Raw genomic sequence first — 25,324 nt, 5'->3', positions numbered from 1 at the left:
CCAGCCCTTTTGATTTTTTATTTTGAGACAGGGTCTCACAAGTTGCTTTGGGCCTTGCTATGTTGCTGAGGCTGGTCTCAAACTTGTAATCCTCCTGCTTCAGCCTCCCAGGCTGCTGGGATTACAGGCATGCATCACTGCGCTGGGCAATTTCTCTAATTTCAAAACCTGTGCTAACTCTTGTCCTAATCTCTTTTGCAACACCCTCCACAGTGATTTTCTAGAACTTTGACAAGTTGCTGACCCTCAATTCAGCCTAACTTGTCCTCCGAGATTTTTATTTCATTCATTTATGGCCATTTTTGCAAATTGTCAAAGTCAGCTTGTTCATCACCCACCCACATGTACACACACAGAGACACACACATACATGCCTAACTTGTCTAAGCAGGAAACTCCACATCATTCTTCTCAGCAGCTAATCACCTCTGCTGAGTGAGGAAGGAAACCTTGACCCATTATTGTCATTGAAGATGCTGCATGCTGTACCCTTCCCGGCCAACGGTGGGTGCCGGCCAAGCTCCCCCTGGTTTGAGAATGAGAGAACCTGGCCACCAAACTCCTACCCCCCTTTCCCCCCTCACCCCTACCCCCCACTCCCCCACCCTGCCTCTGCCACAATGACCACTCACCCCACAATAGCTGTGCAGTCTGACCACATTTCCCCAGTTTACAGAGGTTGTGTTTTGCGGAAGAGAATCCAAAACGTGCAAAGGTCAAGAGAGATTATACACTGTGCTTCCTCTCTCACCACCAGGCCTGACACTTAGCCACAGAATAATAAATTAGCCTAGTAGATTTTCTTATTTACAGGCCCTCTGGTTGCTAAAGGTACTTACAAATAGGGTTTCTGAAAGTTTTCCCAGTATTTTACCAGATATAAAAATGTGTGTTTAAAAAAATTATATATATATCCCATTTATTTATCCATCTGGATTTATGTGCTACCTATTATAACTCTCTTACTAGGGCAGACTCCATGGCTGTGTTATTTACACTGGTTCTTAATGATTGCCCAACTCCCAACCTTCCAGAATGCCCCAAGTATTTTTTTTTTCACTTAAAGAATTTAAATTCAATATAAATAATTTTCTAGTAGCAACCCCCAAAAGACACCCAAGAGCGCCAAATAGAATTTCTTCTCCAAGAGCATTTTAAAAGAGGGTGAATTCCTTTTTGTTTGGGATGACTTAATGCTGTCACTGCTTGGAAGGCAAAAGGCTGAGTGAGATGGCTCTCCCAGGGACCTGCCAGTAAATCAGAGATTCTCAAAATCCTGCCAGACCATGGCACAGGCACATGGGTCTTTGTCGAAGGAAGGGGTGGGAGAAATCAGACAGCTGAGAACTCTCATCAGACATGTAACCCACAGCACAGATACCATATGTCCTCTCGCTCCTGCCTGTCAAATCCATCTTTACCCTGCTCTGGTAAGTGGAGAAAGGCTGGCAATAATTTTTGCAAACCTAAAGACTTTGTGAACCATTCTCTTAAGGCGTATCTGTTGATGATAGAAGAATAAATCTTGCTCACCAGAAAAGCGTAGCTGGCAGGAGGGCAGCTGGCCCTGCAGCACGTTGGTGGCTCTCGCAATGACACCATCATGATTCTCCACCTCTGCTCTTTTGCAGACATCACTGGGCAGGGAGGGAATCTACTTGCTGCCAAGAGAACCATTTTTCTTAAAGCCAGAAGACCTGCCTTGGTCTAGAAAGATAAATTCAGACAGGCCAAGCACACAGGAAGAAGATTTGGGCAGCCAAAGCAGGACAAAAGACACAGAAGGTAGACACCTTCCCATGGTGCAGGGGGGGGATGAGGGAGGGTCCCTTCCCAGGACCAACTGAGATGGAGGTAGAGACCTACCTTGGAGGAATAGAGATAACAAGGAGATAAATACTCCCTGTATAGTAGACAGGAAGCTAGCTGCAGCCCTGGGATTCCTGAAAGAGTTCTTGCTAAGTAGACTCCTCTTTCCTTTTCAAACCCTGCTCCTCAAAGGAAGGACAATAGTTGACCAATGCAACAGATTGCAAATTGTGAGCCCTAAGGCAGTATGTAAATGCATTCCTTAAGATTGAAGGGGAAGGAATTTCAGGGGACTTTGCTAACCTCAGGAGTAACTGTTGGCTTGTTTATCACCTACACAAACAGAATAATACATTGCTTAATCAGTCTTCTGAGTATTGCCAACTAACCACCCACTCCCAGCTCCTCACCCCACGTGGAGGTGTTTGAGTTAGTGTGACTGAATATAGAAAAGATGAGCCATGCCCACCCTGTGAAAGCAGGGGTCAGAGTCTTTGGCCTCTTTCCAATGGGAAAAAAAAAAAATTAAACCTGCCATTCAGCTTCCACTGCCATCCAGAAGAAGCCTTTACCTACCCAAGAATGGGACACTTCCCTGGCTGGCAAAGGCGATTGCCAAGGAATTGAGGAGACTGAGTAATGGGACCAGGGGAACAAGCAGAAGGCAATTCTGAGATAGTGGTATATTAGTCAACTTTCCATTACTGTGATAAAATACTTGAGAAAATCATCTCAAAAGAGGAGGAAAAATTTGTTTTGGATCACAGTTTCAGAGGTTTCAGTCCATGGTTGGCTGGCTCCATTGTTTCTTTGTTTTTCCATACTGAGAATTGAACTGAGGGGCACTCGACCACTGAGCCACATCCCCAGCCCTATTTTGTATTTTATTTAGAGACAGAGTTTCACTGAGTTGCTTAGCACCTCACTTTAGCTGAGGGTAGCTTTGAACTCACGATCCTCCTGCTTCACCCTCATAAACCACTGGGATGGGGGCATGCACCACCACACCTGGCTATTTCTAGGCCTGTAATGAGGCAGAACATTGTGGTGGAGCAACGCTGCTTACTTCATGGAAGCCAGGAAGCAGAGAGAGAGAATGGAAGGGACCAGGGACAAGATCTAGTCCCCAAAGTATTCCCCCAAGGACTTACTCCCTTCTACTAGGTCCCTTATCAGAGAGCTTCCACCACCTCCCAGTTGTTCGGTCAGCTACGAATCCACCAGTGGTTGATGAGATTCAAGAGCTCATGATCCATCACATCTCTAAGGCTCCTTTGAACATTGCTGCATTGGGGACCAAGCCTTCCACGCAGCTTTAGGGGGACATTCCAAATCTAAACTATGACAGGTGGCTTCCTATGGCCACACTACCCACTGCAGGACTACAGACACATGCAGGGGATTGGTACATAAGTGAAGTGAGGTGGCAGGGGCTCTCAACAGGTTTTTATATCAGCCAGCTCTCTTACCTTAAAAAAGATCAAATCTCTGGGACTGGTTTTCCATATTGTATGGCACCATCTTATGATCATTTCTTCCTTTGTCCTTGTCCTTAAAGAGACGAGACCGACTGCTTAGACAGTCCATCTGATTCCATGATGGCTAGAATTTATACTGGAGAAATGAGCATGGCACAATCAAATACAGATGATTTTCATCTCCCCCCCCACCCCTAATTCATCTGGGGACATGTTTGGTTCTCTCTACTGTCATGGAGCTAGCTGCCTCCTGACTCTCGGGATCTTTAGAATGCTTTAAGACATTCTTGATTGGATCCCACCCCCACCCCACTTCCCATTCCTCAGTCCTAGAGGACTGCACTTCAGCCTTTCCTGTTTCCCTTGAGCTCTGCATCCTGCATGTGGGCACTGGGACTGAAGTCCAGCTGGAGTTCTGGAAGGGTTGGCGGTACAGAAAGTGAATGGGCCATACTTGTTATGTAGTGGGAAAAATTTCAAATTAGGAGCTCAGTCACAGACTTTAGCTGGCCTGGTTCAAGCTCAGTCACACATAGTTGAGAGAAGTGTCACCTAAGCCATGAGTCAACGGGCGCACTGATCCAGATGTCTGGGCCTAGTGCCCCTGCGCTCATGCGGCTGCCTTACAGAGCACATCTGGAGCTGGACTTTCTGGAGGAGAAACACAACTGAACTGTGAGCATTTGAAGGGCAATTTATACATTTGTTGTGAATTATTCAGTCCCCAGCATCAGACCTTTGTCTGCTAGGGACATAAGCATTCAGCCTACACGAGGGCATGCTTCACAGAACCTGGAGAACTTTGGACTCATCCCTGCTCATTCAATGAGAGTCAAATCTGGAGCGGGAAGGTCTTCGTTTCCTTTCCTGAACTAAAATGACTTCACAAAGAAGTGTTTTCGGAGAAGGTGGCTCAGGTGCCGGAGGCCTGCTCACCTGAATAGTATCAACATTTGAAGTTTGGTTTATTTTTGTCCTAAGGAGATAAAACTCAGTAGATCTGATCAAGAGTGAGAAATTTTAAAAAAAGCAAAAAAAAAACTTTTTGAGGGCTGGAGTTGTAGCTCAGTGGCAGAGCACTTGCCTAGCATGTGTGAGGCACTGAGTTTGATCCTCAGCACCACATAAAAGTAAATAAATAAAATAAAGGCATTCTGTCTATCTACAACTACAAAAATTTTTTTAAAAAAAACTTTTTGAGTAGGTTCTTCTATGTATGTGTATACACGTACACATATGTACGTGTATTTCAGGTTTACATTGAGTTTTGTAATTTGGTTTGTTTGAGTTCTTTTAGTTTGTACTTTTAAATTTTTCAAATTAAGGTAAAATGCATGTGACATAAAATTTACCATCTTAGCCTTTTTTAGTGCACAGTTCAGTAGTGTGAAGTACATTCACATTGCTGTGTAACCAAGCTCCAGAATTCTCTTCATCTTATAACAATGATGCTGTCGTGTATAACAAATTAGAAATAATTAATTAATTTAAAAAATGAAACTCTAGGCTGGGTGCTGTAACACATGCCTGTAATCCCAGAGGCTGAGGCAGAAGGATGGCAAGTTCAAGACCAGCCTGGACAGCTTAGGGAGACCCTGTCTTAAAATAAAAAATGGAAAGGGATGCAGATGAAGCTCGGGGGTAGGGTACGCCTCGGTTCAATCCTCAATACCAAAAACAAAAATGAAACTCTATACCCATTCTCCTCTCCCTCAACCCCTGGCAACCGCACCTCTATTTCCCATCTCCATGAATTTGACTACTCTGGGTACTTTGTGGAAGTGGAATCACATATTATTTGTCTTTTTGTCACTGGCTTATTTTATTTAGCACACTGTCCTCAAAGTTCATCCCTAAGTCAGAATCTCTTTCCTTTTTAAGGCCAAATTGTACTACATTTTATTTGTCCATTAACCTGTTGATGGACATTGGGTTGCTTCCACCCTCTGGCTGTTGCAAATAATGCTGCTCTGAACATGGGTGTGCAGACATCTCTTTGAGACCCTGCTTTCTGTAGCTTGTGTTTTTAAAATAGAGTGAAAAAAATGAGCCTGGAAGAATTCTGTTGCACAATATCACACACCTTCACATTTTTAATCATTTGGAAAAAATCAGGAATGCAGTATTATCTTAGTCTGTTTTCTGCTGCTGTAACAGAATACTGCAGACTGGGTGGATTTATAAAGAAAAATGGTAGGTACATGGTGGCAATGGTGCATGCCTATTATCCCAGCAACAGAGGAAGCTGAGGCAGGAAGATTGCAAGTTGGAGGCCAGCCTCAGCAACTTATTAATACCCTGTCTTAAAAATAAAAAGGGCTGGGGATGTAATTCAGTGGTAGAGCACCCCTGGGTTCAACCCTAGGACTATAAAAGAAACAAGGGAAGGAAGGAAAGAAAGAAATTTGTTTTACATAGTCTGGAGGCTCAGAAGTCCAAGATTAAGGGGCCAGCATCTGGTGAGGGCCTTTTTGTTGTGGAGGGCATCACATGATGAGGGTAAGGAAGTACACAGGCTCAGGTCTCCTTTCCTCTTATTATAAAGCCACTAATCCCTGTCGGGGAGCCCCATCCTCCCAATTTCATCTGACTCCAATTACCTCTCAATGACACCACTTCCAAATACCATCAACATGTGAATTTGAGGGTTGAGTTTCTAGCATATGAACTTTAGAGGACTCATTCAAACCATTGCAGGTGATAACTTCACCGAGGAGTGTATATAACTTCTGAGCACTGTCACTCCTCAAGGGCTTCTGGTGCAGTTGGCAAGCAACATGGGAGTGCTTAGAGAATCACCATTAAATAAACAGGCAGCCGTGCATCAACGACTCCAATATGGGGCAGAACTGGCAGTTATACCAAGTATTGCTAAAAGCCACCATTCCAGTTTCCCCTCACACAGACTAAGTCCCACACTCTTTCCCCAGGCCAAGAAGTCACATGGCCCCAAGGGAGAATCCCTAATGTCCAGCCACAGTCTGTTCCACCACTATGTGCCCTTCTCACTGGCAAAGATCTGTAACATCTGTGATCCTGTTTCTAAGTCAGGGACAGGGACAGGGGCTCAGGGGTTGCTGAAATAATTTCATGAATACGTTGATCGCAGAAATGATCTGTGAGTGTATCTTAGAGAAGAGGGAGCCAGCCAGCTTTGTGGACAGATAGGATTCCTCCCCTGCCAAAAACAGCCTCTTTCATGCCCTACATTGTCTGCAGGCATGTAAAAGCCATATTCTCCATCATTTGGCATTCAAATAGCTAAGTCGGCTGCACTCTCAGCTCAAAGATGATTGGGGAGCTGAAGTGTTAGCATTCTACCCTCCTGCCAGGAGGAAAGGGAATCTGGTTCAGGGACCAAAGCAAAGCTTATTCATCTCATCTTTTAAGACCCCAAGACAGAGTCCTCCACAGCCCCCCAGACACAGGGTCCTCCAGCATTAAAGAGCTGCAGAAATCAAATGCACATCCATCACAGGAGAAATAGCAGGGAAGTGGGGCAAAGGTGACAGATTCTGAAGAGTGAATGCACACCTTTGTGCTCTTGCCTTCTTAAAATTCATCCTCTCACCTGCCAGCCTTGAGAATTGCCTATTTACATAACTAGCTGCCTAAAATGGAATATTGGATAATGGTACATGGCGGCTCACTCAATTTGAGCCCATCCCCGGGATATGAGAGTGATCCAGAAGCCCTCCAACAGCATGGAGTGCGGCGGGCTGGCCTGAAGCCATGCCTCCGTGGGGTGTGATCCTGTCAGCTCTCCGGAGCTAAGCAGATGTCAGGTCGATCGGCTGGGGTGGGAGACTAGTGAACAGGGGGAAGGGAACCTTATTCAGCTGTGGCACACTGTCTGCAGGGGACAGACAGTGTCTCTGCCTGGGCTTCACAGCGGATGCCCTTGTTCTGCCCAAGGTGCTGTTTCAGAGACCCACACATAGGACCTGAGAAAGAGGAGAATCACAGGATCCATGGGGACAAGCCAGCACGGGAGGTAATCAGTCAGCTCTGATGCTATCCTGGGCACTGTGCCAGGCTCACACCCCCTGTTGGTCCTTTCCACAGCACAAATCTCTATCCCATCAAAACTGGAATCATGCTGCTTGCTTATAGGAGGAGTATAAATAAGTGATAAGGAAGTGTTCTGATAATGATAAGCGGCTATAGCTCTTCAGCAGACCAGATGTATCAAAGAAGGCAATTGTGTATGTTTGTTCATTTATTTTTCAGCGTTCCGGTTCCTGTAGTCAGTTTAGAGAAAATTCCTAACCTAGTGAAGGCAGATGGTGCCAATGTCAAAATGAACTCTACAACCACTACTGCAGTCACCTCCTCCTCCACCTCCTCCTCTGCCGTCTCCACCCCTCCTTTAATTAAGCCCATCTTGATGTCCAAGTCAGTGCCACCTTCACCAGAGAAAATCCTAAATGGCAAAGGAATTCTGTCAGCCACAATAGACAAGAAACACCAAAATGGCACCAAAAACAGCAACAAGCCTTACCGGAGACTTTCAGGTATGTGTCAGTGTCATTAGAGTCTGGCTCATGATATAAGACTTTAAAGTTGAGTCCCATCTGTAACCAAAGGAGTGTTCTTATAATTAAGCAGCTCTGTTTTATTTTAAGGGGGACATGGAGCTATCTGCAAACAGGACCTCCACCTAAAAGTGCAAGGAGAACTGCCTCTTATTCCCAGGCAAAGTCCCTTTGCTTGGTTAATTGCTTAGGAGAACTTATTCCAGCCACCCCGGGAGTGAGATGCTCTGCACTGACCTACAGTCTGTGGACTTAGAGGGTCTCCTTAGCAGGTGGCTCTGTGCAGCCAAATATGCTGACAGGTTGAAGGTCCTTGGCTCCCACAGAAGCTTCACGGCTATAAAGTTGGACAGTCTGCAGGGATATTTCACAGTGGCTCTGGGCATGCTGGGACAGCCTCATCAGAAGAATGCTACACAGGGAGATGCACCTCTGTCCTTTGGCCTTGTGGGTTTCCAGGTTGACTCTGCAGTTGGGGCTTTTACAAATGCCCTTTCCCCATAATCAGGTCAGAGTTCTCAAATGGGAGACTCAGGCTGGCACAGCAGATGGGGCATTGGGAGGTCTCTCTTGGGCCTACTCCTCAGTTGTCCAAGCAGACACATGACCACTCTTTGAGTGGCTCCCTAGAGGCCCCTTATGGATGATGTTTGCTTTGGATCTGTTGTAGAACTAACTTGGGCAGTTCTGCTCTCTCTAAATGACCAGGAAAAGCTATAAACTTCATAATATCTCCACACACCATGAGGTCTATCTAATGGTAGCCAGAAAAAAATAAAATACAGTGAAAGCCATCCCGTGAGAGAGAAACCTTCTGGTTATAAGCAAGTCTGGTTATTTTGGTTTTTGGTTTTTGGAGGGTGGTTTTGTTTGTTTGTTTGTTTGTTTTGGTACTGAGGATTGAACCCAGGCGAGTTTAACCACTGAACTACATCCCAAGCCCTTTTTCATATTTTTTAGAGACAAGGTCTTGCTAAGTTGCTTAGGGCCTTGCTAAGTTGCTGAGGCTGGCTTTGAACTCGAGATCCTCCTGCCTCAGCCTCCCAAGTCGCTGGGATCACAGGCATGCGCCACTGCTTGCGCCCAGCCGTGAGCAAGGTTTTTAAGCACCCAAGGAACTGTGGGTAATTTTTATTTTCTACTTTGTGTTTATCTGTATTTCTTGTTTTTCTATCTTACATTTGAAACTCTATAAAAAATCATATATTACAAATACCTCAGGCCCAAAGCATTCAAATGGAAATAGTGCCCTGCCCCCTTCTCCATGTCCTAGCCACCCACTGAGAGGGAAAGGTAGAGTGTGGTGCTCTGTGAGCACTCTGGGGCCTTGCTCTCCCTGCATGGAAGTGCAATGTCAGTGGGTGGGGGGAGGGGGGCAGCGAATAGGCCTGGGCACAGTGTCCAGAGGCCACGGATCCCTTGTTGCAGCAGAAGCATGATCTTGACTTGCAGCCTGTATCGCAATCTGAGTTTGTCTGGGACTTTCCTGAGGACTATTGGTTTTGCACTTGGTTGGTTTTCTTGTCTCATTGGGTCTTTTGCTTGTTTCTACCTCACTCTCACATTTGGCATCCAATTCCATCCCCCAGCCAATAACTCGCTCAGCTCTAGGCCAGCATGAGGTGCTGGTGTGGGTCTGGGCACTGGCCGGACTCTGACAGATCCAAGGGGGAAGGTCCTCCACGGCACAGCCTGGGACCTGGCACGCAGACACTCACTGCCTGCTGGGCAGAGGGATCCAAGGAAACCAGCATCTCCAGACCTAGCAGTTTTCTTAAAATGAAGATTGTAAAAAAGGAAGGCAAAAAGCACAAAGGAGGGAGGGAAATACTTGGATATCCTTGGGTGTAAGAATGATTCATGCCCACAGCATCATAGCTACTGTTGCAACCTCCCCTCCTGACCCCCAAACCTTCTTTGAAAATAGAACACATTCATTTATTATGCTCTGAGTTTACTCCACCAATTGCAGTTGTTGACTGGGTAACCTCTCTTGAATTTGGAGCTCTTCGAGGCCCAGCAATAGTACACCACCCATTTCCACACACACCCAGAGAGCTGTGGACTTCCTCTCCGCAGAACCTGGGTGTTCACTGGGTACCTTCCAGAAACAGCACAGGCCATCCTAAAACCTAACGGGTCCTTAAAAGATTGCCTCATGTCCCCACATTTTCCAGGTATGGAGAACATATTTGTTATCCCAGAAGGGAGGAAGGATCCCCAATGGGCATAAAAAGAACTGATTCCTTAGAAGTAGCCTCCACATGAGCCATCAACCATCCCTTCAGACCCAGGACCTGGGTAAAGCCACATCTCCCCACACAGGGCCCTTCCTCCCCAGCTGCCCTGTCTTATTCTCCTGAAGGGCTTCAGAGCCAGGGCTAGGGATGGAGCACAGGTTCACTCACAGGAAAACACACACTCAGCTTTTCCCTGCCTCTGCCTGTATTTAGAATGTTCCTGAATCAGGTAAATGACTTTGTTGGTCTGTGCAGGTGTGTGGAAAGCCCCTGCTGAGTGCTTTGTAAAGCATGGGAGAGGCAAGTCACACTGACATGTCAAGGAACCATCTCCCACTTAAATGGCTAAATTAGCAGGAAGGCAGGGGTGGAGGCTAGGGTGTATGCAGCAGCCCAGGGAGAAGAGACCCTTGGGTCTCAGGTGACTCTCCCTGCTCTGCAGCCACTATGCCCCACGTGCCAAGGACCTGTATGGACCATTCAAATAAAATGAAGTGTTGCAAGCAGTACAGTTCCTTTTCTTCTGGTGCCCTCTCCCACCCTAACCCTGGTGCCCTGTGCTGGGCTTGGAAACTCTGCCTTCAGAGGGGACTGCCATTTTCCCCTACGTGGGTCTTGAGGCATTTTAGTAGCAGCCGGTTGGGAAAAAAAGAAGAAGAAGAAGAAGAAAAAACAGATTGCCTGACAATGTCTCACTTGTTGGTGCAAATGTGCATTTTTTAAAACTGTAGTCTTAATGCCAAATCCTATTTAGTCTCCTTTTTTCTTATATTTTTTGTTTGTTTCTTAAACCAGAGAGAGAATTTGACCCAAATAAACACTGTGGAGTATTGGATCCCGAGACAAAGAAACCTTGCACAAGATCCCTCACCTGCAAGGTATTTCTCTTTCCATAAAAAATACTTCCTGCTCTTGCTGGGGCCTTTGTCGAAATGTTTGCATGCCACTCTCTGCACACGGCAGGGTGTGGAACCTCGACATGACCTCCAGCTGTTCTTTGTAAGGGAAATGCTTTCTTCTCGTCCATGGTAGCAGAGTGCCTGCCTCAAGCTGGCTGGCTTTTTAAGGAGAGGAAAAAAAAAAAAAAAAAACTAGGCTTCCCCTGTTACTTGGGAGGCCAGACAGTAAATTGTATTTATAGGCACTCACAGGCGGTTCTAAAGCCTGCTACGTTTTAATGTATGCAGGAACGGCGGCGGCGGCGGCGGCGGCAGCGCCCTGAAGGGGAGGATGAGATGCCGCGCCCCTGATCCAGCCACACGGGGTGGCCAGGGGAACAGCGGACCCAGGGCGGCCGCCATTGGGTAGCCCAAAGCCCCACATTTCCTTCTGAACTGCTAGTGCTTCTTGGGATCGAGGCTATGGCCCTCTCTGCTTGGTGGCTCGGTTTGTCTGGGCCGACTCGAGCCTCCCACCTGCACCTGGATTAACTCTAGCATTCCCTCGCGGTTGCCTTTCATCAGAGAGGTTTTCCTGGGTTCTGCGCTGAAGCTCGTCATCTCAGGCCATGTTTTTGGAGGAAGCTTTGGCTTCTTAGCACCAGGAGTGTAGGGCATGGTTGCGTCCGTGTGTGGTCTCTGCCTCTTCCCAGCCACAGAGCAGGAGCTGTTGCCTTGAAGTTGACTTTTCAAGCACCTCTAAATTCCCATGATTGCTATTTCTGAAATGCAGGGCCTGGGGAAGCAGGTTTATGTGCTGATCAAAGAGGCTGTGCTTCTCATCTCTCTTCTCCTTAGACACACTCGCTAAGCCATCGGAGGGCAGTCCCGGGCCGGAGAAAGCAATTTGACCTCCTCCTGGCGGAACACAAAGCCAAGTCCCGGGAGAAAGAAGTTAAAGAGCACCTCCTGACTTCCACAAGGGAAATACTTCCAAATCCACCCGGGCCAGGGCAGGAGTCTCTGCTGGGATCTTCAGGGAGCTCGGGGCCAGAACCAAAAGTTGCATCCCCTGCAAAATCCAGGCCACCTAACTCTGTACTTCCCAGGTAAGTCCTGCATTGGCGATAGAAGACCTGAGTCCTTAGTCAAGGCATTTTACCTGGCTGGGTGTGCGGTGTGTGTGGTCTGATCATGCATCAGTTGGAAATCATAATAGCACCTCATAAGGCGCTTCTAAGTTCAAATGAGATCCTGTGCATAAGGGGCTCAGCCCAGTGCCTGCCACAAAGTGTTCAACAGATCTTACTGCTGTCATTATCATCATCTTTGTCATATGTAGCAGCAGCAGCCTTTCTAGCAAACCTTTTATCAGACAGTAAGTGTTTTTATAGAGCAAGAAATAAAAACCTGGACCCGTAACATGCCAAGAAAGCTGCTCTTCTGAGCCACCTGTTTGGGGTTTTATTTGGTTGTCCTGAACCGAAAACAGAACTAAAGCCCATGTGGATTAAAACAATTTAAAATCCACAAATGTCTGTTTTGATGGGCAGTGGACCAATTATGGGGCAAGGGAATATCATATTTATTTTAAAATATTATTATAGAATAATTATAACTCCATAAGCAAGGTACCAGGTTAGTCTCTCTCAGGCAGGGGCATAGAGAAAAATGAACCTAGGCTCTGCTTTTCAAAAATTTAGAGTTGAGGAAATGAGATAAGACTCAAATATCCACGCTTTGCATAAAAAGGAAACATTAATAATACTCAATGAGAACTAGAGATAATGACCTTATCTGATGGTTTTTTTTCATGCATGCAATGTGTCTGGGAGAGTAATTGTCCAATAAGCAAGTAGGCTTTAAGAGAACATCATTAGAAAGGAAGAGCAGGGAAGTTGATTTTTAAAGCAGAAATTAATCTTTGGTGGCAGTTGATCCTGATCTACCAGCTTCTCACCCTCATGCACTTTGCACTTTGGTACAAGTCTGACAGCAGAGTCCCTCTGTCATTATGGCCACGCGCAGCTTCAGGCATTCAGGAGGGAGCAGTCAGGTGGAATTGCCACCCCATCGTCACAGCCGCTGTTGTGTCATTGCCATCACTCACTTTGCAAGATCGTTTTATAACTACTTCTCAGTGTAATACCGGGTAGTAATTAAGGATATTACCCTTGTTTCAGAGTTGAAGAAATAATCTGTTCCAAACTTCTGGAAAGGTCTCTGTATACAGTAGTCCCCCATATCTAAGAGCCCAGTGGATATTTAATTGCAGATAATATCAAACCCTATCTATACTGCTTTTTTCCAATACATATATACCTGTGATAAAATTTAACTCATGGGCTGGGGATGTGGCTCAAGCGGTAGTGTGCTCGCCTGGCATGCGTGCAGCCCAGGTTCGATCCTCAGCACCACATACCAACAAAGATGTTGTGTCCACCGAGAACTAAAAAATAAATATTAAAAAAATTCTCTCTCTCTCCTCTCTCACTCTCTCTTTAAAAAAAAAAAAAAGTAATGTCATTGTAATTTGAGAACAATTTTGAAAAAAAAATTTAACTCATAAATTGGTGATAGTAAAATAAAATAGAACAATTATTAACATATACCATAACAGAATTGCCAGCATTACTACTCTTGTACTATGGGCCCCTGACTAAATAAAATAATGGTTACTTGAACACAAACATTGCTATACTGTGACAGTTGATCTGATAACCAAAACAGCTGCTAACTGACTAATGGGCGGGTAGTATATACAGCATGGATACATTGGACAAATAGATGATTCGTGCCCCAGGTGAAACAGAGTGGGACGGTGTAATATTCCATCACACTACTCGTGATTGTATATAATTTAAAACTTATAAATTGTTTATTTCTGGAGTTTTTCATTTAACAGTTTTGGATATCAGTTGACCATGGGTAACTGAACTGTAAAGTGAAACCACTGATAAGGTCGGGGTGGGGAGGGACTATGTTTAGGAACTTTCAAATTCTTTGTGCCTATCAAATATTTTCATTTCAATACAACTTTCCATGGTACCCAATATAGAAGCAGCCTTGCCTTACCTGAAGACAAGTTAGTCCTCCTCTCATTACACACATTCCTAGAACCATTGTCCCCAGCCCTCCAAGGCATCACCTCAGATTCCCCAAGGGAACCCAGTATGAAAACTTTTTTTTAAAGATTTCTCCACTGGTTTTTGGCCATGGAGGCACTTCTCCCAGAAGTGGTGCCTGGGTTAACAGAGTCAAAAGGGAGTGGTTATTAAAAAATAAAACAGGCAGTAGAGCCTTAAGGATCTTCATTGTTCTGTTCCTTTTTGCACTTACTTTAGGTTGGAACCTTGTGCAATCAGAGATTGAAAAAGCATAATCAGATTAATGTTGTAATCACACAAAACTTACAAAGATGTTTATTTACTGATATTAATGATACATATACAATATATATTTCAGGCTGAAGATGTAATTCAGAGATAGAGCACTTGCCTAGCATGTGCAAGGTCCTAGGTTTGATCCCCAGCACCACATGGGGAAGGAAAAAAAAGGAGAAGAAGAAACATATTTCATCTACACTATCTATGATTGGCAAAAAAAAAAAAATAGAAAGAAAGAAAGTTATCACATGTGAATGGAATTATTGTAATCCTTACCAATTATGAATTCCCTTTATAGGAAATGCTACCGTGTGTGAATTTATTTCGTACCTATCTTTTTAATAACCTTGAAAATATTTTAGTTCTCATATTCTTGAACTGCATCCCATTCTTGTCAGGGATTGCTAAAAAAGGAACTTGGGTCTAGAATTAGAAAACTGTGAGTTAGATAACAAGGGTTGGAACAGGATTTGAAGTGAAAAAATCTCACCTCCATGCTTGGTAACTAGATAAACTTAAGCATGATTGTTAGCCTCTCTAACCCCAGATTATTCATCTATAAAATGGAGCTAATAAGAGTTAAGTGAAAAAGTACCAAGCACATAATGTACTACTCAATTAATGGTAGCTGTAAGTGGTAGTGGTATTCCAAAGGGAAGAAGTGTGAGTAAATGAAGGCCTTGGTGCTACCTGATTTTTTTTTTTTTAAAGAGAGAGAGAGAGAGAGAACTTTTAATATTTTTTAGTTTTCGGCAGACACAACATCTTTGTTTGTATGTGGTGCTGAGGATCGAACCCGGGCCGCACGCATGCCAGACGAGCACGCTACCGCTTGAGCCACATCCCCAGCCCAGCTACCTGATTTTATATGCCTGTCTTCTGGTCCTCTGCCTGCAATCTTAGGGCCCTTGAACGACATACGTAGTCCATCTGTGTTGCTATAACAAAATACCTAGCACTGGGAATGTATTAGGGAAAAAGGTTTAATTGACTTATGATTCTGCTGATTGGAAAATCAAAACAGCCTAGCCCTGGCCTCTGGTGAGGTACTTCCTAGCCGCATTACACATGGCAGAGAAGCAGAAAAGGAAACTGCCATATGCAGAAGCAACATATAAGAGCAAGGAAGCAAGAGATCAGGGAGAAGCCAGGCTCAGTCTTTTATAACAACTCTCAGAGGAACTAACCCATTCCTGAGAGACCCAACATACTCCAAGAGACCAGAGTGCAATCCTACTGAGGCCGGTGCCCCCAGGATCTCATTGTCTCTTAGGCCCCACCTTTTAAAGGTTCCATCCCCTCAACACCACTTCACTGGGAGCTAAGCTTCCACCATACGAACCTTGGGAGATAATAGTCACCAGAACTGTAGCATATAAACATGTGCTGTGTCTCTTTGTCCCCAACTCTAAGACAGCACACATCACTTGCCCTGAAGAGCCCAAGGATGATTAGATGACTGGCTCAGCCAAACTCACCAGGGATCTGTTAAAAAGGAGGAGGAGGGCAGAGGGTCGAGCTGGGCTCTGACAAGCCAGGCTGTAACCCCCCCCCCCCAAGAAGGAAGAAGAGGTAGGCTGGGAAGCCTGGGCCAGCACAACCTGGGCCCATCCCCCGTGCTGTGGATGCTCAGAGGATCTGAAGTGTTAAATGGCAAAGCCTCATGACTCTTAGACTCCCAAGGGAAACGTGGGGCATGGCAGAAGGCCCCATGTCCCCGAGTAAGGGCAAGGATGAGCCTGGAGTGGAAGAACTCGGTTCTTTAGGATCATGTTCTCACCACACTGCTTCAAGCCCTTTCTCTCCTTGGCTTAGGTCTGTCCATTTCTCAGTCTGGGGAGACTTTGCGATCAAGCAGACAGGCACAGAACATCTCATTTCTTGTGAATTTTGCCAGTGATTTCTTCATCTGAGACAGCAGATAATGTTTTCCCTCACCTAAGGCAGCGTGTAGCTGGCTGGGATGAGAAAATGTATGTAACATGCCTGGCACGGGGAAAGGATGCCATTAAGGTCATTGCCTTCCACTCTCTGCCCCAGAACCCTGGGACAGATAGATGGATGCTATAGTTCCTCAAAGTGGTGGGGTGGGACTTTCCCTGAGTTTCTGAGTGGCACTGGACAGGCACCCACCATCCCAGACTTTGTCTTTAGTCTCAGCTGGTAGGTGGAGAGGGGCGGGGTGCTGCAGTGTCGAGGAGGAAAGAGTGGGTGGCAAGTCACAACCTCCAGTGACTTTGTGAACACTGTCTTGTGACTAGTGGCCCCAATCCCCATCCCTTCCTGCCCACGCCTTGTGTTTTCTGAGACATGCTGGTTCCAGCAAACTCTTTTAGGCAGTGTGTGTACTATTCCCACAGTTCGTCCCCCATCCCGTCCCCCCCCCCCACACACACACACACACTCGGAGCCCATTCTACACAAGAGCACATGGCTCCTGGGCTCACTTACTCCTCAGAAGTCTCTTCTGTTCTTCTCCTCCTCTCTTTTATTTGGCACCTGGAGTTTACTAGTGTTTCAACCATGTTTTCCTTGATTAGACTTCATTTTTTAATCACAGTAATACAAGCACATAGTTCAGAAATCAAATGGTATTGACTTAGAAGGAAAAGCAGTGGCTCCTGCCCACCTGGAATATCTCTTTGCTGCGTCCGTGACAGAGCATGTTTCCAGGTCCTGCTGTACCCCTCTTCCTTAGTTTGCTCCTTGATTTTGACGGAGTAGCTCCTACAGTGTCTTTCTGCGAAGAATGGCACAGATTTGGTTTTCCCCAGGAATGCTTAACCCAGGGGTGCTTAACCACTGAGCCACATCTCCAGCCCTTTCTTGTTTTTTATTTAGAGACAGGTACTCACTAATGGCTTAGGGCCTCACTAAATTGCTGAGGCTGGCTTTGAACTCACAATCCTCCTGCCTCAGCCTCCCAAGCCACTAGGCTTACAGGTGTGTGCCACCTCACCCAGCCTGATATTTTAATTCTCTTTAAAAGTCCTGGTTGTACTTTCTAAAAGATTTTTCTTACTTCACCTTCAACATTGTGTGTTCAATAATACATTTATGATACATTTAACATTTTTTTATTATCTGGTTCTTTTTTAATCTGATGGTTCCTTGTGATATTTTACAAGACACTATCAATTCTCGGAAGTAATACCATTCTTTTGTTGTGTTGCTAAGGCAGCGCTCTACCACTGAGCTGCTCCCCCAGCCTGGTAATAAATACCATGTGAGTATCTGTGAAGAGAGGTTTTCAGTTTTTCCTCTTTTCCTCATTATCTTTGCTTCCTCCAGGCCTGTTCCACTTGTGTGTTTGCACCTTCGACATTTGACTGGTCAGTCTCATGTTGGTCTACTCCAGGAAGGTGGGGCTATCCCTGACTATTCATATTTAGAAGAGGCTGCTCGAAAAGTCTGTATGTGGGACTGGTCAGCAGCCAGCCCTTTGTCTGAGGGCTCACTGCAGCGAGATCTAAGCCTCTTCTCCAGGACACTCAGTTTCTGGTGCCTGGCAGGGTGTCTGGAGATAGGCACCCTGGGCACCCTGACCAAGGAGAGCCCACAGCCCTGTGTCCCACTCCTGCCCTCGGACAAGCCTGGGGGCCCCATGTCTAGAGGTTCTCTAGTTCCTTTTCTCTGGAAAACCTTTGTTTTATTTTAGAAAGTTGACTGAAGGGTGGGGGTTGTGGCTCCGTGGTAGAGCGCTCACCTCGCATGTGTGAGACTCTGGGTTCGATCTTCAGCACCACATAAAAATAAATAAAATGAAGGTATTGTGTCCAACAACATTTGGAAAATAAATGTTTAAAAAAAAGAAGAAAGAAAGAAAGAAAGTTGACTGAAGCTGGGCGTGGTGGTGCACACTTGTAATCCTAGCAGCTTGGGAGGCTGAGGCAGGAGGATCATGAGTTCAAAGCCAGCCTCAGCAAAAGCTAGGCACTAAGCAACTCAGTGAGACCCTGTCTCTAAATAAATACAAAAAAGGGCTGGGGATGTGGCTCAGTGTTGGAGTGCCCCTGAGTTCAATCCCAGATACCAAAAACAAAGAAAAAGTTGACTGAGGTGGGGAGGAGCTGTCCTGGCAGGAACCAGGTATCTGGTGGTATGCAGTGGTAGAAACGACCTGCATGTCAGTCCAGCTGCCATGAGCTCAGTCATCTCTCCACCTGTTTAGGTTCTGATGAAGTCAGGACCACTTTTCCTTATGGATCTCTCTCTCTCTCTCTTTTTAAATTCCTTATATTAGAGCAGCTTCAGGTTTACAGGAAAACTGACCCAAGAGATTTCCCTTATGCCCCCTGCCCACACACATGCACAGCCTCTCCAGTGATCAACATCTTCCACCAAAGCCTAGTGTTTCTTTTTAAAAGTCGGAAAAGTCTTTCCAAAATCCCCCACCCCCCAAAAAATAAATGTTATTTTATTTCTCATGACCTTTTCTGAACCAATCATTAGTAAGCAAGATTAGAGAGATTGCTATGGGTGTGGGGCTAAAGGGATATTGGGAAATCATCACCATAACTACCACCATATCCCTGCTGATCTCTTTGTTCCTTAGGGATAATGTCTTTTTTACTCCTTTGCTATCATTTTAGTTGGCTTTGGGGGAGGGACCAAGAAATAAATGTGTATGATGTTTCTGCCCTGATTAACACTTCCACGTTCATTGGAGGATTAGTCACTGTAGCCAAGATATGGAAGTAACCTCTGATGGATTAAAATATAAAGAAGTTTGGGTACATATAACACCATGGAATATTATTCAGGCATAAAAAAGAAAAGAAATTCTGACATTTTCAGTAACATGGATGAACCTTGAAGGCATTATGCTAGTGAAATAAGTCAGATAGAGAAAGACAAATACTGTATGATTCCACTTGTGTGTAGAATTAAAAAAAAAATCATAGAAACAGAGGTTTCCAGGGGCTGAGGGATGAGGGGAAATGGATAGGTCCGAGTAATTTTCAGTTATAAGATGAATAAGTTCTGGGGAATCTGGTAACTACACTAAATAATAGTATGTTATATTCTTAAAATTTGCTGAGAAAGTAGATCTTGAGGATTCTCACCATCGGAAGAAAAAATGGAACCAAGCACAGTAGCACACACCCACAATCCCAGATACTCAGAAGGTTAAGACAAGAGGATTATAAATTTGAGCCTGGGCAATATAGGGATAACACTCATATCTTAAAATTAAAAAGCACCCCTGAGTTCAAACCCCATACCACTCCCACTCTCACACACACACAGGCCAGGGGTGCAGCTTGGCAGTAGAGTCTAGCACGCAAAGTCCTGGGTTTAATTCTCAGTTCCAGGGGAAAAAATGGTAATTAGTGGAGGTAAGGGATATGTTAACTCTATCAATTATAGTAACCATTTCACAAACATGCATATATCACATCAACACATTGTACACCTTCAATATGTGTAGCTATTTGTTTATTATGTAAAGTGTAATGTATTGCACATTATTAAAGTTTGGAAAAAATTAAAATAAAAAAGTCAAGGAGTCAGTTATGGTAGGGCATGCTGGTAATCCCAGCAGCTTGGGAGGCTGAGGCAGGAGGATCTCATGTTCGAAACCAGCCTCAGTAACTTAGAGAGGCCCTAAGAAACTTAGCAAGACCCTGTTTCAAAATAAAATATAAAAAGGGATGGGGATGTGGCTCAGTGGTTAAGCACCCTCTGGGTTCAATCCCTGGTACAAAAAAAAGAAAAAAGTCAAATAGTCTTGAAGGACATAAATCAAAAAATTAATAGCAATTGATCTTGGGCAGCAGGATTATAGGTGATGTTTTCTGACCCTCTGTTTGAGAATCATCTAAATTGTTTTACTTTGAGATCTTAAGCCATAGGTATATAGCTATGTGCAGCTTCTTTTCCCAGGCCAGAAGAGTAGGCATGGAGGGAGGACTGGGGAAATGTGTTCTTTGGTCTGTAGACCTTTGGCATGCAGAATGAATGGCATCCTTGTTTTTGTAATTATGGGAAGGTGAGTGTCAATGATAAATTGTCATTTCTATGAAATTTTCATAATATCGCTGAAAAACTATTTTTGGCTTTGTTTTGTAGCAAATACATATAACATAAAATTTGACATTTTATCATTTTAAATTGTACTAAGTGTATTCAACATAGTATAATGCAGCCATGTCATACCCATTTCCAGAACGTTCTCTCAACTGCAGTTGTAACTCTTACCCATTAAACACTTACTCCCCATCCCTCCCTCTCTGGCATCTCATAACCACTGTTCTGTCTCATGTAAATGGAATCATACAGTGTTTGTCCTTGGTGCTGGTGATTTCACTTAGCATGCTGCCTTCAAAGTTCAGCCATAACATAGTAGGTATCAGAATTTCACATGTTTTCTCCAGTCAGAATGGTAATTATCAAGAATACAAATAATAATAAATGTTGGTGAGGATGTGGGGGTAAAAGTTCATTCATACATTACCGGTGGGACTGCAAATTGGTGCAACCAATCTGGAAGGCAGTATGGAGATGCCTCAAAAAATTTGGAATGGAACCACCATTTGACCCACTTGTCTCACTCCTAGATTTATACCCAAAGAACTTAAAATCAGCCTACTACAGTGGCATAGCCACATCAATGTTTATAGCAGCTCAATTCACATTAGCCAAGCTATGGAACCATCCTAGGTACCCTTCAACAGATGAATGGGTAAAGGAAATGTAGTATATATACACATTTGGGATATTACTCAGCTCTTTTAAAGAAGAATGAAATTATGGCATTTGCCAGTAAATGGATGAAACTGGAGATTATCGTGCTAAGTGAAATAAGTCAGTCCCTAAATCCAAAGGTTGAATGGTCTCTCTGATATGTGGTTGCTAACACATAATAAGGGAGGGTAGGAGGGAAAGAACAGAAGCTCATTGGATTAGACAAAGGGGAAAGGAGCGGGGATGGGAAAAGGACAGACATTGGAATAAATCAGACATAACTTTCCTATGCTCATATATGAATACACAACCAGGGCTGGGGATCTGGCTCAAGCAGTAGCACGCTCGCCTTACATGCGCAGGGTGCTGGGTTCGATCCTCAGCACCACATAAAAATAAAGATGTTGTGTCCACCAGGGGAAAAAAAATGAATACACAACCAGTGAAACCTTACATCATGTTAATCCACAAGAATGGGATCAAAATTGTAATGGGTTGCACTCATGTATGTATAATATGTCAAAATACACCTGACTATCATGTATATCTAAAAACAACAAATAAATAAGTAAATATAACCTTTAAAACATTTCACATGTTTTTCAGGCTTGAATAATATTTCATTGCAGGTATATACCACATTTGATTTATCTATTCAACTATTGGTGGACATTTGGGTCATTTTACACCATTGTGATTTTTAAATGATCGTGCTTCTGAATCTGATTGCATTCAGGTATTTGAGACCTGAGATTTCGAAGCAACAAAGGACACAGGGTGAAAATGAGAGAAAAGGGTGACAAATCAAAAATGCTACTTCATGTGATGGGGCGAGGCGCTTTCAAAGCAGAAATCAGAAAATTATTTCCTTTTTTAAAAAAAAAAAAAAACTGATTTCCCCCAAATTTTTTTCCTCCCACATCAATCAATTGATAAAAATGTTGAGTAGTAAAGACCACTAACAACTATTTCTCTTCAAACTTTTCACTAATATGGATGTGTCTGTTTCTTTATGCCTTGTTTTGTCTTGCTTTTCACTGCTTAGGAAGTCTATAATGCTGCCTGTTATTGTGACATTGCTTTTTTATAAGCTTCGTCATAATTGAGATGACATCTGTTAGATTTCCTTATATTCGTGGAATTCATTCATTCCTTCATTGAGAAAAATCTCTCAACACCTACGAGGAGCCAACCATGCCAGGCGGTAGGAAAGTGGCTTGTCAAAAATCAGACTGAAGCACTCATTCTTAGAAGATGCTCTTAAACTACACGCAGCTCAGGACTAAGACACTGGCATGGCATTGGGGTCAGGAAAGAGTGGCCTCTCACTGGGACAACAGCTTTTATGATGCCAGTGTGATAACGGTTTCTGAAAGTCGTGGTTGAATAGCAAGGACAGTAGGCATGGGGCTGTTTCTTCATTACTGGTATTTTGTGGTTTGGTCTGATCCTGTTCACCTGGTTGGAAGATCACTTTCTAAGGGAAATGCCCGTGTGGTGAGTACAAATCACTTTACATGCAGTGGGTGAATTCATAGAAGATAGTTTGGCTTCCATTAACTCCTTGATAGTTTTTTGCTCACCCTTGGGCCTTCCCCTCCTGCCTGGATCATGCCCCTCAGGAGCAGGCAGGGGAGAACCTAACTCCTCTGACCTACTGTAGAGAGCTGGTCACTTAACCCTTCAGCCTTAACATTTTTCCTTCGGCAAAATTGCTTTCTACCAGTCCTTCCTGACATGGTAGCAAGAGTAATCAGGTTGCTTTCTGGGCACCAGGAGACTGAATAGCTCTTGTTACCTCAGAAAAGTTGATTCTGCTTGTTCTCCACTCTTGCCTGTAGACCATCATCTGCAAATAGCATAAGTAGCAGTGCGTCTTCAAATCACAGCGGCTACGCGCCAGAGCCCCCTCTGCCCCCAGTTGGAGGTGACCTCACCAGCCGACTGTCCAGTGATGAAGGGGAGATGGACGGAGGCGACGAATCTGAGAGGTTGGACTGTCAGTTCTCCGTGCACCATCCCAGACCTCTTGCGGTAGGCCTCCTCCTGTTCCCTTCCACGTGGCTTCCCCAGGGTCACATCCTCACTCAGGCACTTTGATGATCAAGGCAGAGGCTCGAGTTCCTAAGGAAAGGGTGTCAGCACAGAGCTTTACCAAAGGCTTACCCTGAGGTTAAGTGATGGCATTACAAATGCCCTTGAACATCACAGAAAGAAAGGAAAGGGCTGCTGCCCGATTATAATCCTTTAAATACTTGGGTACTTATGGCCCACCCACCTGGAAGTGAAAATGTTTGAGAAATGGCATTCATGTAAATGAACTCAGGAGCTAACCTTTTGGCCTTGTCCATCTAAAAATGAAGTGTCTGATGTCCAAAGTTAGCAGGGCTCCTCTGGCAGCCATCCATCTTAGCCATGTGTCAGGTACCAGCCCTCGTTGGTGTTCTCCCTACTGATTCTAAGTTACACCGTTATTACTGTGACCATATGGTGCCAGACTGAGAGAGAGGGTGGGCTAGGGTTGTAGCTCAGTCGTAGAGTGCTTGCCTAGCATGTGTGAGGCACTGAGTTCAATTCTCAGTACCGCATATGAATTAATCAGTTAATTGATTAAAAGGTTCATTGACCAAAAAAAAAAAAAAGTGCATCTGGTGTATTAAAAAAAAAAAAAAAGAACTGAGAGAGAGAGGAATGGAGGTGGGGGGAGTTGAGGAATGGAGGAAGTATTTTGTGTCAGCATGATTGCTTATTAACAAACAGGGCACTTTCTTTCCAATTTCTTAATAGTTCACTTTAACAATTCAGGCCATTGAAATCAAAGTGGGAAATCAAGGCATCAACTAGAGGCTGGTATATATTTGCCTTCTGAGCACATGAGAAGGGAAGTCTCTGGTGCCAAATGCAGGGGGCCTGCAACATGGGACACCACGGTGGTTTGCTCTGGTGCCAGTCTGAGCTGTTCACAATTGGCTTTGACTTACCTCTAGATCTCAGGGACCAGTAAGTTAAATGAATCCTCCACCATGAGAGAGTGAGTTCCTCCTCCCTCCTATCTGTGTGATGAATGAAGGCCACATCCACTTTGTCCTTCCAGGGATGATGGTTACCTGTCAATCATCTAGAGCCTGAGATTGCCTCATGATCCTGCACAGAAATAGTTAGGAACGACTTGGAATCCTTTTCCTGCCAGTAGTAGAAAAGTCATCTGCATACACATGAAGGATATTTAATTAAGTCACAAAGCAAGAAGGCTAGAGGTGTGTGCTTCCATGCTTGATTCAGCTCTTCCACGATGTCATGGAATTAAAGAGCAACCTCTGTAGCCATCAGTGCCTTTTGTGCATGGTTTCAGTGCAGCCACTGCAGCTCCAGGGTCACATCCTCACTCAGTGGCATTATGCACAGAATGGAAAGGGATACACAGAAAATGGACCTTCCAAGATGGTTTCTCTCAGTTAAAAATAATCTTCGGCCAGGAGTTGTGGCACTCACCTATTATCCTAGCAACTCGGCAGGCCAAGACAGGAGGATTTCAAGTTCAAAGCCAGCCCAGGCAACTTAACGAGGCACTGAGCAACTCAGAGAGTCTGTAATTCTAAACAAAATATTTAAAGAGCTGGGGAAGGACTGGGGCTATAGCTCAGTGGTAGAGCACTTGCCTCGCACATGTGAGGCACTGGGTTCTATCCTCAGCTAGAGGATAGAACCCAGTGGTTCTATCCACATAAAAATAAATAAAGTTATTGTATCCATCTACAACTAAAAAATTTTTTTAATTAAATTTTTGTTTAAAAAAGGGCTGGGGATGGGCTGAGGCTCAGTGGTAGAACACTTGCCTAGCATGCGTGAGGCCGTGAGTTCTATGCTGAGCACCACATAAAATTAAAAAGAAAAAAAGAGCTGGGGATGTTGCTCAGTGGTTAAGCGTCCCTGAGTTCAATCCCCAGTACCAAAAAATGATGATGATGATGATGATGATGATAATGATAAATAATAATAATAATCTTCCTACGAAGCCTTTAGACTTCCCCTTATATATCTACCTGAAACAGGTCACAAGCTCACCCCTATACTAGTGGCAGAGAAAGAAAGAATTGCAGTGACCTCAGATGAAACCAGCTATGATTCGTCCCAAGGTTCTGGGGAAGGACACACCTTCCCTGTTACTGCTCCCTGTCAGATATCAGAGCAAAGACGTGGTGTTCTTAGCAAGAGGAAGACAGGTCCAGGTGAGAGGAGATGCAGTGGGCAAGGTTGGCAGCCAGCAGGGCCTACAGTGACCGCAGGGCAGATCGGCTTCCTACTGAGGAC

General features: G+C 44.5%; 1 protein-coding gene across 19 annotated transcripts in view; it reads left to right on the top strand.

The window, feature by feature from the left end:
- Atxn7l1 (ataxin 7 like 1) overlaps window positions 1-25,324 on the top strand; it is a 235,667-nt gene that overhangs the window by 194,143 nt on the left and 16,200 nt on the right. For 18 of the 19 annotated variants that reach the window (XR_013435219.1, XR_013435218.1, XR_013435217.1 and 15 more), the window contains 4 exons: window positions 7,518-7,801; window positions 10,858-10,940; window positions 11,799-12,049; window positions 22,855-23,047. Coding sequence is in view for 8 of the 19 variants with exons in the window: in XM_040291664.2 (XP_040147598.1) it covers window positions 7,518-7,801; window positions 10,858-10,940; window positions 11,799-12,049; window positions 22,855-23,047 (811 nt within the window). In the remaining 11 variants the exon portion in view is untranslated. Of the gene's footprint in view, window positions 1-1,636; window positions 1,786-7,517; window positions 7,802-10,857; window positions 10,941-11,798; window positions 12,050-22,854; window positions 23,048-25,324 lie in introns of those variants that run through there. The other variant, XR_013435227.1, reaches the window with a different exon arrangement.

This window comes from Ictidomys tridecemlineatus, chromosome 2 (assembly GCF_052094955.1).
Source record: "Ictidomys tridecemlineatus isolate mIctTri1 chromosome 2, mIctTri1.hap1, whole genome shotgun sequence".
NCBI classification, from domain to species: Eukaryota; Metazoa; Chordata; class Mammalia; order Rodentia; family Sciuridae; genus Ictidomys; species Ictidomys tridecemlineatus.
Note: the sequence above shows the minus strand (reverse complement) of the source record. Positions and strands in the feature narration are given on the sequence as shown.